This window comes from Pavona decussata, unplaced genomic scaffold, assembly GCF_977016875.1.
Source record: "Pavona decussata unplaced genomic scaffold, jaPavDecu1.1 SCAFFOLD_157, whole genome shotgun sequence".
Classification (NCBI taxonomy): Eukaryota; Metazoa; Cnidaria; class Anthozoa; order Scleractinia; family Agariciidae; genus Pavona; species Pavona decussata.
In genome coordinates, this window is record NW_028145569.1 from 446930 (window position 1) to 461080 (window position 14151).

General features: G+C 40.4%; 1 protein-coding gene across 1 annotated transcript; it reads right to left on the reverse strand.

The window, feature by feature from the left end:
* Window positions 1–327: 327 nt before the first annotated feature.
* On the reverse strand, window positions 328–13313 carry LOC146465060 (uncharacterized). Its single transcript, XM_085128976.1, has 9 exons — window positions 12128–13313; window positions 11266–11489; window positions 9791–10065; window positions 8582–8848; window positions 7538–7911; window positions 4747–4971; window positions 2818–3574; window positions 1369–1768; window positions 328–591 (listed from the first exon to the last, which is right to left on the reverse strand). The coding sequence occupies exons 1-9, from the start codon at window positions 13243–13245 to the stop codon at window positions 578–580; spliced, it is 3654 nt and encodes a 1217-aa protein (XP_084985102.1). The 5' UTR covers window positions 13246–13313; the 3' UTR covers window positions 328–577.
* Window positions 13314–14151: the final 838 nt, after the last annotated feature.

Genomic DNA, 14151 nt, shown 5'->3' on the forward strand with positions numbered 1-14151 from the left:
AAACACTGAGAAGTAGGTTGAAAAAACAAGGCGCAGCCGAGTTTTTTTAAACGACTTTGAGGTGTTTGGATATCTGATGAAACACACTTTCGAGTGTTTGATATGGCTTCTAAAATGATCAATAATTCTTGGAGAAATACAAGGCTAAAGTTGGCAAAATTTTATGGTAATTAGGATCACATATCCAAACCACGGTCACGGTAGTGATTTTCTTTGTTTTCTCTTGATGAATTATTAATGAGTTTGAGAAGAAAACTTAAAACTCTGGGGTTAAGAATATTTTCAAACTACTGCAAATAGCAATATTTTTCTTGGCGCACTCTCCCCAAAAATCTAAATAACCTGACTTGATTTTCTCCATTATTTTTTTATGAGAACTCTTGCCATTCAAATTATCGTTTTGTTAAGCCGCAAGGACAAAACTGTTTGTTTGAACTTATAACCAAGGGATCATCATTTTTTTCTTGTTCTAATTAATCTTTCATGATTCTTTTATCCGTAGGCGCCATTATCTGGTTGTAGTCAAAAGCTGGACTTTGTTTCATGGAGCATACGCTGACACCAGTTGCAGTCTTACTTATGAGTCGGAACCTAAGAAATCACAAATATTTGGATGAGGAACATAATTCTTCAAAAATGACCAAGAACGTTTCCCTTGTTAATTACCCTCAGGTAACAATGCGCCTCGTTGGCTACAATAGACCCTTATCACTCGGCGGCCATGTCGAGTCTCGGGGGAATAAAAAACTTTGTTTCGCACGGCAAGCCTCGGCCAGACGCGAATTCAGTGCTGTGAGAGGCTTATCGTGCAAAAACAAAGCTTTTTATTCTCCCGAGACTCAACATGGCCGCCGTGTGATAAAGGTCTATCATCTCATATCTAGCAACCTTGAGTGGAATAATTTTTTTTTTTTACCAAAAACAACCAAGAAATATTGTTAGATCTTGCTGATTTCGCCTTAAAAGAACAACCAGAAAACAATTTAATGATTGCTACATTTCTCGGCATGGTATAATGGCTGATATACCATGGCCGCTAAGCCAATTAAAATTCTGGCACTACGTTATCAGGTTTTTAATAATCCTCATTAGCCTAGGTTGCAGGTGTAGTGGAGTGGGATGAATGGGGAGGGGGGTGGGATTGGGAGAAAAATCAGAGAAAAAATTGGGAGATTAACCCTCCAAATTGAGTCATGCTTATGAAGAAACATTTGTCAAATTTGTGGTCTGGAAATCAACTTGGGAGATCAACGGACGTTGAATAGCAGATTTTGTTTCGTAACACTCTAATAGTTCCTCGATAGCAATACCTTGAGGACAGATGATTAACTGGACTGAAAAGGAGATAATTGTTTAGCAAGATCTTACCATGTTCCGATTCTTCAGAGGTGCTAAAGATTGAATCCAAAATGCTCCGCTGACGTTGAGCGTCAATATCGAGGTTCGGATCTGTTTGCGTGTTTTCCAATTCCTCGTAACTCCTCCTGTCCATGGCTGTTTTCAGCAAGCATGCGCAGTGGCCAAAACGGTTGCGGAAGAACCGCACGGCCTTATACAAGAATACCACAAGTGTGTGAGCAAACGTAATTATCAAAAGAATCAGGCAGACATAGTATTGTGCGTCCTTGTGCTCCACAATTTGCATTATCGCCAACGTGCATAGAACCAGCAGGTACAAGGACTCCGCGAAGTTTGCACGCTGTTTCATGTAAGGTTGACCGTTACTGTGTACGGTCAGGATTACCACGCACACAAAGATCATGATGATCTAGAACACAAAAGGAAAAATATCTCGTTAATCCGTATGTTGTTAATCCCATCCTGGAAGCGCTGAATGTTACTGAAGACAAACAATTGAGTATAAACGGCATAGGAAAACTTCAGTGCATAATCACAGTAATCATATCCTGGTAACGACGATGGCGACGGTAACGACAACGCCGCAAAACAATAGGTTTAATGAGCAAAAACAATCGCTTTGCACGTGCGTTTTAAATTCCGGTACATTTCGTTGCTGTCCTCGGCAAAACAACAACGTGAAATAACCAAGAGAACGTGAGAAGACGACGGTGAATTTTTTCATTCCCTTTCTTAGCTCGAACACCACGCCTACCAATTTGGTTTCTGGGTAGTTCGCCGTTTTTTTTACAAGTTGAATGAGTAGAAATAATCGCGTAGTTCTCTTCAGTTGTTTTTCGAGTGCAGAGGAAGAAAACTGTGTTAACGAAAATATGAATGGGATTGTTGAATACTCAGAATTAAAACAACTGAGGAATAGAGAACCGCGAGACTTAGCGTTACTGTATTGACGTCACAGCTCTACTATCCCCAGCCTCTCGTTTTGCGCGGTTTTGTACCCAACGGGAAGTGAAATTTGACGCTTTTATACACCTCAAACGCGGGGGAAAAAATTGATAAGGAATATTTTTTTCGATTATCATACGAGAACAACATAGACATTTGACCAAGCAAATAAAATAAATATGTCATACACCTTAAAGTATGAACCTAATTTCAATGAAAGTTGCAAAGTGGTACTTTCATTGAGCTCGATTACCAGGCGCTGTTCGGGAAATGAGCCGAAGCTCCTCTCTCGGGGAGGAACAAAGACCGGTCTCGAGAGAGCGGCGGAAATCGAGCTTACTTTCATATGATGCTTTCCAATTTTCTAATTTAATTTGAGAAACTTTCCTATTTTGAGTTGGAGTGTTCTTGGAAGTTTAAAACGTTATCCATGCGCATTAAGTTTGAGTGTCATTTCCCTCTAATGAGTTTGCACTCGCTTTTTATGAGGGATTTAGTATCCATTTTTCTCACCTTTTTAATTTGCCAGTTAGGGACAAAGGCATATGTAGCAACCACGAGTACTCTACGACCCAAATCCACTGACCACCACCAACGGCACTCGGGGCGCAAGCTGTTGATCAATGTACCCACATACTGAGGATCGCCGACTCTCCAAAAGCCATTGGTTAAAAGAAAAACCAGTATGGGCGGAGGAATAACCAGTAAGACCAACACCACTATAGCAATGATTCCTAGAGGCAGATGATTACCACGGAAACATTCAATCGTGCCGTCATAGAATAAAACGTGTTTACTGCCTACTTTGGGGCAAAACAGGATCAGGAATGAAGTTTCCACGAGGTAATTATAAACGAAGAGCAGGAGAAGCCAAAATGACTGGAGCATGGAGCGGCTACGAAAGCTAAACTTCAGGCAGTAATTGGCGCTTAGACAGTACGCCAGGAGGAAGACAAAGAGGGCCAAGAATGGAACCAAGTAGCCAAACGCGATGGAGTACAAATTATCCAGGCCTTGGACAATACAGGTGGTGAAAAGAAAGATGAATGGACCTCCAAAGTTGAATAAGTCCGCCGGAAGAAAATCATGTCCTAATTCACTGTTGGGATCGAAAATGAAGCGCAGGACTTGAAAGAAAAACAAGGGTCCTCGTAGCTCGCTAGAGATGCCGGGATTGAGCCAGATGACAAGCACGCACAAAGCCATCACGAGTGGAATGACCACGCCCAACATCCATCCAGATTTTTTACATTCAGTGCACTCACTCCACCTGTTAGAGAGAAGAGCGGCTTAGATGTTCAACGCACGCCAGCTGAAAACATTGCGAGGGAAATAAATAGGCCATTTCCGAGTTGCTGTGAACCTCATTGTGAAAGCAAGGCAAGGTTCAAAGCTTTTCTTATAAATAATTAGCTCTTTTGTTTGCATATGAATGAAAACTAATTTTCATACTAAAAAGTTTGTACTTAGCCTCGCTTTCATAACGAGATTCAAAGCAACTCGGAATGGCCTATTAGTGAATAAAAACCAACCTCGCTTCCAGAGCTTTTTCCTTGGAGGGGTCTTGGGAACGAGGTTGAATAATAACTGAGGTCTAGGGGAGTCTGCAGACGAGTTTGCGTAGAAGTAAATCAAAATGACTCAAGGGTAGTTAATGTCTAGGAATAATAACAGCGAAATTAACAACTAAATTCAGTTGCTTTGTATTCTACCAGAATATTATAAAAAACTAATGCGAACGTTTCCGATCGCTTTCCGAAGATCGCCGAAGATTTTAGTTCGCGTAACAGTTTGACGAGCGAAGCCTGTGAATCAGGGAATAGCCCATTTTTCAATTGTGTGCTAAGTGACCTGGTCTTGGATTCTGAGCGAGGCTGGGGATGACCTTGTTTTGATACAAACCTCACTGCTTTTCATATGTAGATCATGCTGTTCTTATGCTTACTAGTTGCATTTACGTATAATAAGTAGTGAGGTCTGTATCAAAACAAGGTCAACCCCAGCCTCGCTTAGAATCCAAGACCAGGTCACTTAGCACACAACTGTAAAATGGCCTATTGTGTAAGTTACTGAAAGGGAATTGAAAATGGGATGCCACATACTGTACATTAGCAACATTCGAGACTTTTCAAAAAGGTTAACGAAAAAATTAAAATTCACACGGTCTGATTGTGATTCCGCTTTAAGAGAGTTTCACTCGGAGACGCGTACTTTTATCATAGTAGAAGTGATACACCTTTATCACACCGCGGCCATGTTGAGACTTAGGAGAATAAAAAGCTTTGTTTTTGCACGGCAAGCCTCGCGCTGAATTTGCGTTTGGGCGAGGCTTGCTGTGCAAAAGCTTTTTATTCCCCTGAGACTCAACATGGCCGCCGAGTGACAAAGGTCTATAAACTGTTAAGCAATGAGTGCCAGAGTGCAACAGTTCATATCCAATACCTTAATCCAACGCTGGTATTTCCCACGCATTTTCCACACATCCAACCCTCTCGGTTTTTTGAGCACTGGTGATTACTGTTTTCTGGATCAAATAAACATCCGGGCAAGCCAGGTTTTCGCGTACAGTTACAGTACTTGAATGGACAGCAGTAAGCTACCAAGGAACCGTTGATGGAGCTTGCCCAGTATCCCTCTTTCAAGTACACCGTATGACCATTCTCGCATCTGTTGTTGCGGAGACAGAAATGATGTTAAGGAGGTACTATCACGAATATTTTGTTGTATTTTGATCAAAGCTACTCAAACATCTAACCATAGTTTATCGAGTGACTGGTTTGGAAACCTTGCCATGAAAACAATGGTGCTGCTATTTATGTTGGCAGGCCCGTAGCGGGGGGAGGGGCAGGGGGGGGGGGGGGGCTTGAGCCCCCCCAGAATTTTTGAAAGTTAAAAAGCAATGTGCCCAAAAAATATAATTAAAACAAATTAATGTTGAATTCTGACGCCGCAAGTGCCTTTTCACAACCTTCGGTAGTCTGTTTACTACCTGTCAGTTTCCTTCGCTAACAGGCACTCCTATCTTGTGAATCAGAAATAAGAATCAAACTGGATTGAAATCAACCAATCTAAAGCCGTAAAAGCTGTCGAGATAAACTACTTGCTTTCTAAGACATCCGCTCATTTTAAGCAACGCAAATGTCCTTAGTTTATAAAAATTGAGTGTACCCGCGTTGTCACACAAAAACGCCACTCAAATATGTCCTCAGGACCAGAGAAAAAAAAATCTCCTGCAGTCGGATTCTTACTGCCCGATTCCAAATTTAAAAAGAGAAAGAAAAATTTGTCGTCGTTTGTGTACGTCGTCCTTCAAACGTGAAATTAGGAAACTTTACGTAGTAGTCCACGTTAAACAAAAGGCAAACACATGTACCTAAGAGTGTGATCTAGGTGCAAAATTATTGTTTTACTTACTAAATCTACCGGGTTTTTTTGATGTTCTCGTTGCATCTTAAACTCCCAAATCCCGTCCCGTCTGCTTTGGAGTGACAGTGGGGGGGGGGGGGGGGGGGGGGGGGGGGTTGTAGTTTTGTTTCACCATTTTGCTAAGCCCCCTCGGTTGTTTTAGCCTTGCTACGGGCCTGAAGTTGGAAGGGCCGTGACCCTGCACAATCCTTTGTTTTCACGTTTACACCATAGTTGAATATCTAGACAAAAACGCTTCGACTGGTCAGTTCAGTGCTCCAAACGCATTCCAAATTCTATTGTTTTTTGTGGACGGTCAAGGCCAAAAAGGTAAACAAAAACATATCACAAAGAAAGTTTGTCAGGATTAACCACTGCCTTGAATTAACTATAATCTAACATAGAATCTTTTCGCTAACATAAAATTCTTCGTATAGCATCGGGAGGAAAATATTAAATGACTTCTCAAATGAAGAACAAACTTTAAATCAGTTTTCAGCAATTTCTCCAAAACACACAGGGAGAACTTTAAAAAGTTGACCAAAGTTTTCAAGTTGAAATCCATTTCCATCCACGTCATCCCCAGCAGAAGATATCAAATATTAGATTACTCTTAGCCTAGGGTAATTGTTAACAATACTGAACCTTTATTTTAACATTTCTATCAATACAAATATGTTTTTTCGCTATTCAAAGCAATTCGCTAAGGAAACCACACCTAAGACTGCAGTAGTAACAAATGGATAAGAAAAAAAATTGTTCATCGCCAACAAATGCGGTCACGCGCCCACGATACGCCAGCGGTCAACATGAAAATAGCTCACAAAATGGCGTCAAATTTTACAAAGAAATTGTATGGAAAGGATAGAAATCTCGCGAATAGAGACAAATAGAATAAACGTGCTCTTTCGGCCGCCATTTTCGATACAACTTTTTCTGTTGAGACCGCCGGTAGTTTACGGGCGCTTCATGACCGGAATACTTGGCGATGGTTGTTTCCTCCGCAGAGGCTCCTTCATAAAACAAAAGCGAAAAGTCGGAAATGGGAGGAAAAACGGAAATGAAGAAAAAGTGGCCCGGGGGACGACGGGAAGATCGCCAGTCAGGATGACAAAAGGAAGGCAAATCAATTGAGCAGTACCTCCCCATAGCAGTGACGATTCTGCAGGTGGTTCTAGATTTTTAATCTAAAAGTGAAGTCGAAATTATGACTAATAACAGAACTTTCCTGTGGTGCTGTTTATTATGCTGTACAAGGTGGAAGTGGTTCTAGCTCTCGAGTCTGTGGATGAAATCCTAAAGTGTGACCATTCAATGAAAGCTACTGAGCAGTACTTTCCTGTGGTGCTGTTTATTATGCTGTACAAGTTGGTTCTAACTTTTGAGTCTGTGGATGAAATCCTAAAGTGTGACCATTCAAACAAAAGCTACTAAGCAGTACTTTCCTATGGTACTGAATATGTAGGTTAGACAGTGACCATTCACCAAATGAAACCTATCTATTGTAAGAAGATTTTACCTGTCTGCGGGGTTAGGGCTTGGTTATTCAAAGAGCGGATAACGTTATCCAGTTAAAAGCGAGGAAGATCTGGGTACGAAATTAGATAAATCGCTGTCCAGAGGCTAAAATGTACTCTAGCTAGTAATACATCTTAGCGACTTATCCACTGGATAACGGATAAAGTTATCCACTCTTTGAACAACTTGGGCCTGGTGCGTTTCGTCCTTCTGTATTTTGTTAGATGAAAATTAAGAATTTCTTTTTCGAAGCATTTTTTTAAAACTTAAAAACAGGAATTTGTTTTGGTTTTGTAATTCCACTCCTTACCTCTGAACAGCGCTCAGTTTCGTATTGCACACACATTTTTGAGAATCTTTTGAGAATATAAAACCAGGGTGACATGCCTGAAGCTCCATTTCAAACGAAAAACGATTTATCAATGTAGAATATGGCGCGACAAACTGTATCCTTCGTTTTGCCTTCAGTTTCCTTTCCTTCGTCTCGTTGTAGAGCGCTTCTGGCTCGGTAAATGAAAACGGTATAGTTTCGTTAGGGGAGAGGACATACAAAGCTTCTTCAAGCAGTATTTCCGATGTGCTGTTCCCTTCGTTGATGTCTGCTACATACACTATTGTGGTTATTTCGTGTCCAAGTTCATCAAGGGCTTCCAGATTCAAAGGGAAGTGTTCGCCGGGAGCAAGCTGAAATAAAGTTTCAGTGGCAATTTTAAGATAAAATGAAGTGGCATGACGTTTCGAGCCGGACACCATTTCGTCGTTATCAAACGTAAATAAGCAATGTTTGAACATGAGGTATCTAGAGGTATTGAAGTATGAAAAGGAACATTTTTTTGTGTAGTTTTAATGTCATATTAATGTACAATTTACATTCTTACAACGAATGAATGATTGACTGATTGACTGATTGATTAAATGAATGAATGAATGAATGAATGAATGAATGAACGAACGAACGAACGAACGAACGAACGAACGAACGAACGAACGAAGAAATGGATGGATGGATGGATGGATGGATGGATGGCTGGATGGATGGATGGAGAGATGGATGTGAATGAATGAATAAATGAATGAACGAATGAATGAATGAATGAATGAATGAATAAATGAATGAATGAATGAATGAATGAATGAATGAATGAATGAATGAATGAATGAATGAATGAATGAATGAATGAATGAATGAATGAATGAATGAATGAATGAATGAATGAATGACAGACCAAACAAACGAACGAACGAACGAGCTTTTACGAACAAACGAATGACCGAATGAAAGAAAACAAATAAAATTAATAAGGAACGGGAGAACAGGCTAATGAACAAATAAGAAAGCAATTTAAATTCATACCTTCACAGTAGAGTTATCTTCTATAGTCGATCGATAGGTTTTAGTATCTGTAGCGATATCATATTTAGAACCAGTCAACACTTGCAAACTGCGATCTGAAATTAAAATTAGCGAGTTGTTTTTGTATACGAAGTTACTTGACCAACGGAGAGCTTTATGCGTATCGTGGAAAGGAAATTCTTCATTCCATAGACAACGTTGAAGGGATGAGATGTAAATTGCAGCTCCTTTCAGCGTACTGCTGTTTTCAATGAATGATACATTGGTCTAAAAAGACAACAATAAAAATGGTGAAAATGATGTAATATTCAATGAATGACGCAGGCATACTCGGAAAAGGAAATCCGAGTGCTCCTATCAGGGACCTTCCGATTACTAGTTCGGATGCTCTAATCGGAAGGTCTTAGGTTCGACTCCTGATAGAAGCACTCGGATTTCCTTTCTCCGAGTATGCCAGCGTCATTCATTGAATATTACATCATTTTCATTTATTCGCCAGGCTTAAAATATTCTTAAACATTACTATCCAATAAAAATGGTTTGTGAAAACGGTATTTAAGGTATTTAGGGAGGATGAGTTGTCAGTCCACTTTGGAGAGACAGTTGGCAACGGGCGTTGCAATAGATCGGAGAATAAGCAACTACACATGGAGAAAAAAAAACTATAGTTAAAATAGGATCATAGGTCGATGCACGCTTCAGGCATTCCCAGGGAGGTATTCAATAACCTTTCATACAGAGAGGGCTTCACCCGGAAGTTTAACTCTTGCCATTTCACCATACAATCTTTTACCAAAATGACACACATTTTACATACATAAAACTAGAAAATGTTGTACCCCTTTCTTTTACGTCGCCAAACACAGAAAAACATCCCCTACGTTATTGGTAGAGCAGGTACAACGGGAACAGCAAGTGTAATAGGTACAGCAGGAATAAATGTGCACTTAACTGAGAAGCTCCTTGTCGATGCGCTCGCTTTTAAAATCCCCCACGCGACCACATGCCGAGCCAATTGAAGACCCCGTTCTTACATAATGTTTTACGAGTTCTTTGAAGAGTTTTAGCAGGAAGAAAACTTTGAAGTTGATATAAGCATTCATGTGGAAGTTCTCAAGCGTTACTTTAAACTGGTGTTGCGTGTTTTTCTGAAAGTTAAAATTGTATAAAAGTTTTATAAACTACCTACCTACATTGATATGATCTTACCTTCCACCTTGACGGGGGTACGAGTGGATCGCTATACGCCAGGAAACAGTCTGGATTATTCACGTGGATGAACTCATCCAGTAGATTTTCCCACACAAAAATGGCTCCGCCCAATCCCCTTGCTATATTACCCAAGAAGACCAGCTCACTGCCGGGGAAAAGTTTGATTTGACTTGATCGAATGAACAGTGCTCCGCCATTAGACCCTGTGTTGTTGGTAAATGTCAGCGTTCCGTGGATGAAGACGACGCAATCCTGAAGAGCAGCTGCTCCACCTAAAGGAATATATGTATGTACTTTTAATTTTTATAATTTTAAGCACGTTCGTATTTTGAAGGAGCTTTACTGAGCTCATTAGACTTAATGTGGATAAATAAATTACTGACTGATTGATTGACTAACTGACTGATTGATTGATTGATTGATTAATTGAAGCACAATGATGCTAGGAAATATATTGCTTCCCGAGGTCAAGAGTGAACGTTAAACGGGAACTTTCTTGAATTCTAAGTGCCCATCGCCCTTCGCCAGCCAGCACAAACGAGGTCGAAACGCCATCAATACTTTACCTGTAGTTTCATTGTATATTTGGAGAATACTTTGGAAGTCTTTCAGAGAATTAATATAGCTGAACCACAGCAACCATTGGATTACTGCATGAGGTACATGCCAGTCTTATGTATCACAGCCGTCGCTGAACACCACAAATACATTGGATATATTAAAATGCGACAAAAACGATTTCATTAGAGCCCTGTTCAATCTTTAGAGTCGCGAAACGTTAGATGAGAAGTAATCACTTTGAGCAACGCAGTTAAGGACGGTGCCTAAGTATACCGAAGTATTTTTGTCCGGTTTATCACTATGCGGGAAAAGCAGATCTTAGCAAGGGTTATTGGAATCCAAAAAACTTGGGGGTAACCACGCATTTTTTTTTAGAGAGAATTAAGCAACATTAAGCAACAATTGTCCTAAATAGCAGTAAAATACAAAGCAATGTATGGTGTTTTTTTTTTTTTTTTTTTTCAAATTAAAGCTTTATTATCTCTGAAAAATGCATGGTTACCCCAAGTTTTCATTTTGGATACCAAGAGCATTTGCTAAGTTCTGCTTTCTCCGCAAAGTTTTAAACCGCCAAAAATATCCCTATGTTAGTAGGCACCACCCATAGGAAACCCGAGTATCTCGAGATGCGCAGAACGTAATGCATATGCATAGTAACAAAAGTAGGCACCGTCGACCTTTAACTAATCAGAGTTTGAAGCAAATATACACATCAGGCGCTAATAAGCGCGGGAAAACATGCAACCTATGCCGAGCGCGGGGCCGGCCCGTGACCAATCACGATTGACATTGGTTTCAAATCTTTTCGGGAACGGCGCAGAAATTTTTACAAATCACAGAGCGTAAAAAAGGAGTAAAACAATAACGGAACAAATCATACTTAAATTCAGCTAAAAAACCAACACCATTACCTCCGTAATTTCGTTGAAAAACATTGCTACCCTCAAACTTCAAGTTGACTCGCTGAATTGTGACCGGGCTTGTGTGTGCGAAATTTGGCATGTTGTGGTCTTTGAAAGTGCAGTTGATAAATTCTGGTGTGACGTCCACTGTACTGCCATATGGTAACGCAGTTGTGAAGCGGATTGCGGAGCTTGCGTTACCGTGGTTGTTACTAAATGTCACGCTGTGAAACCTAAATAAAAAATGGAATGAAAGGAAAAGTGAAAATATGGAATTGCTCATTTATAAGAGGAAAAGTTGGCTCGGTCATGCCCTCACTCTCCTACCTCAAATTCAACTTTATTAGGTGCTTGTATAAATTTACATGGACAATTTCTTGGCGCCGCAGGTAGCAGAGCTAATCTTGGCGGGCCAGGATGACAAAAAGAAAGAATGACTTTAACTGCTAAGTAAGAAGGCAGACTGAGCTATAATATCAAAGATACAAGAATTTTCTACTAACCAACTTTTACCCGGCGCCCATTAGCCTATGAGAGCAGATGCCAATTCCGGCTTTTGTTTCACACATTTCACTTTTCGCGTGAAACAAAGGCCGCGGAAAAGGCCTCTGCTCTCGCACGCTACGCGCCTACACTGTATATAATGAAGTTTTACAAGTATTATTTTATCCGTATTTATATTGTTCCTTTTAAAAACATTTGGTCAAAATAAAAATGTTCTTAATTAACTGACTCTCTGCCTGGGTATTGTTCTAAGTATGTCCTTAAATTGTAGTTAATCTCAGCCCGAACGTTCTTACAAAAAAGGCTCTTATCCAAAATTAATAGAGTGTACTCGACTCTGTTGCTGTTTTCTATAAACAAACCTTACCTTAGCACGGAGTCATTCGCTTTTGAATCGTAGTTCATTAAAAACACGTTCATCCCTGCTCCCCGTTTTGACGTGTTTTCGCTGACGATGCAATTTCTGAAGACGGTTGTTGTGCTGGACGCATTATCCCATTGTGAGAAAATCAACCCCCCTCCAGTTTGCCCTGCGTGGTTCCCGCTAAAATTCGAGTTAGTTACAGTATAGGTGTTCCTGACGGCCATGTTAGAATCAGCGAAGTAAATCCCCCCTCCGTACGTAGCGGTATTGTTTAAAAAGACACTGTTATCTATCACAACTCGGCAATCCGTAGCGGTCCTTCTAAACACGACAATTATTCCCCCACCTCCAGTTGTGAAATGAGACACGTTAGAGGAAGGGGCGATGAAGTGCAACGAGGTATTTGTCACGGCAGCGTTGGATTCAAAGATGGAATTTCTGATGATTAGAGACAGATTCACTGCGTTGTGATACAAAAACCCTGCACCACCTCCGGCAGAATCAACTCCTTCTTTGTACTCCTGGTTTGAATTATGACCATTAGAAGTGTTATTCACGAAAGTGCAGCTTTCGATTGTCACCCCACTATCATAGGCGTTCATTCCTGCCTGCGTGTTATGACCAAACACGCAATTTGTGAAGCTGATGTCAATGGAGTTCCAGATAAGCACAACAGCCGCGGTGTGAGGTCCACAGTTTTGGAATTCGAGGTTCTGAAAGTGAATATTTCTTGTTTGATGATCGGTGTTGTCTTTTGTTCCTATGTCAATACCAGCAACTTTATTCTCGCAGCGAATAACATTTCGAGCATCTGAGTTACCCGATTTCAGGAAAATAATCTTCTCTTTGCTGGTTTGAGATATCTGAACGCGTTTCTCCAGGTAGTAGATTTGGTCTTCGATCGAGAAAGTGAAGATCGTCTCATTGCTGTTTCTGCTTTCTTGAAGAGCGCCTAAAGCATAATCCACAGATTTGCATGGCGTCGTTGAATTCGAAACCCAACAGGAGGAGTAATCGTGTCCTTTAGTTTTAGAAACACGAACAACGAGGGAAGAAGATACGAGCTCTGTCCAAATCAGACTCAGAAAGAAACGAATTATGCGAATGTTGTAGACTCGCATGTTTTTCAGCCGACTCTTGAAGCAAAGTATACGACACTTGGTTACTGTAGCAAAACAAGCGATTTTCAGTTGAGTTCTTCTTCCAAAGGTCACGAGAGTCGTGACTTGAGATCGACGAGTGAAGTTTCCGTTTTCAACTTAAAGTTGAATATTAATGTTATTAATTGCTGTTCGATACGGCTTGAGTGCCGGCCGCTGTTCGAGAAATATACCCGAGTGAGCGACAGAAAACGAGCCAAGTTTGTCGAGTAAGAATCGGCCATTTCCGAGTTGCTTTGAACCTCATTATGAAAGAGAGACTAAGTGCAAAGTTTTTATCACGAAAATTAGTTTTCATTCAAATGCAGACAAAACTAACTTTTTCAAATGAAAAGCTTTGCACCTAGCCTCGCTTTCAAATGAGGTTTACAGCAACTCGAAAATTGGGGTCATAGGACTCACCCATATTCAAACGAACCTCAAGAAATTGCTAAGGATTGTCTCATACTTAAGCCGCATTGATCACCAAGTCATACTTCATTTTTACTGAGGAATTGTTTTAAGTAAATTTGTTTTAAGTGTACGAATTGCAACGACCTTAATAGGCTAGATTCTATCCACCGCGCTACCCTTCCAAATCGCACTTTGTCTTTCACGCCCTGTGTGCAGCTTACTGGGTTTAACATTTCCATTCATCCACTTTCAGGGCTGCTTGCAACCAATTTCTTTTTTTCTGTTGTATGCATCAGTGAAAAGAAAAGTAAAGTGTTAATTTCCGAACATTTCAGTCCGAATTGAAATCTTCAAAACACTTTTCTAACTGATAGAGGACAACGGAACAAATTGCCAGTTCCTACGGTTGTTCAAAAAGCAGATAACTTTATCCAGCGGATAAATCGTTATCCAGTGGATAAAAATGTACTCCAA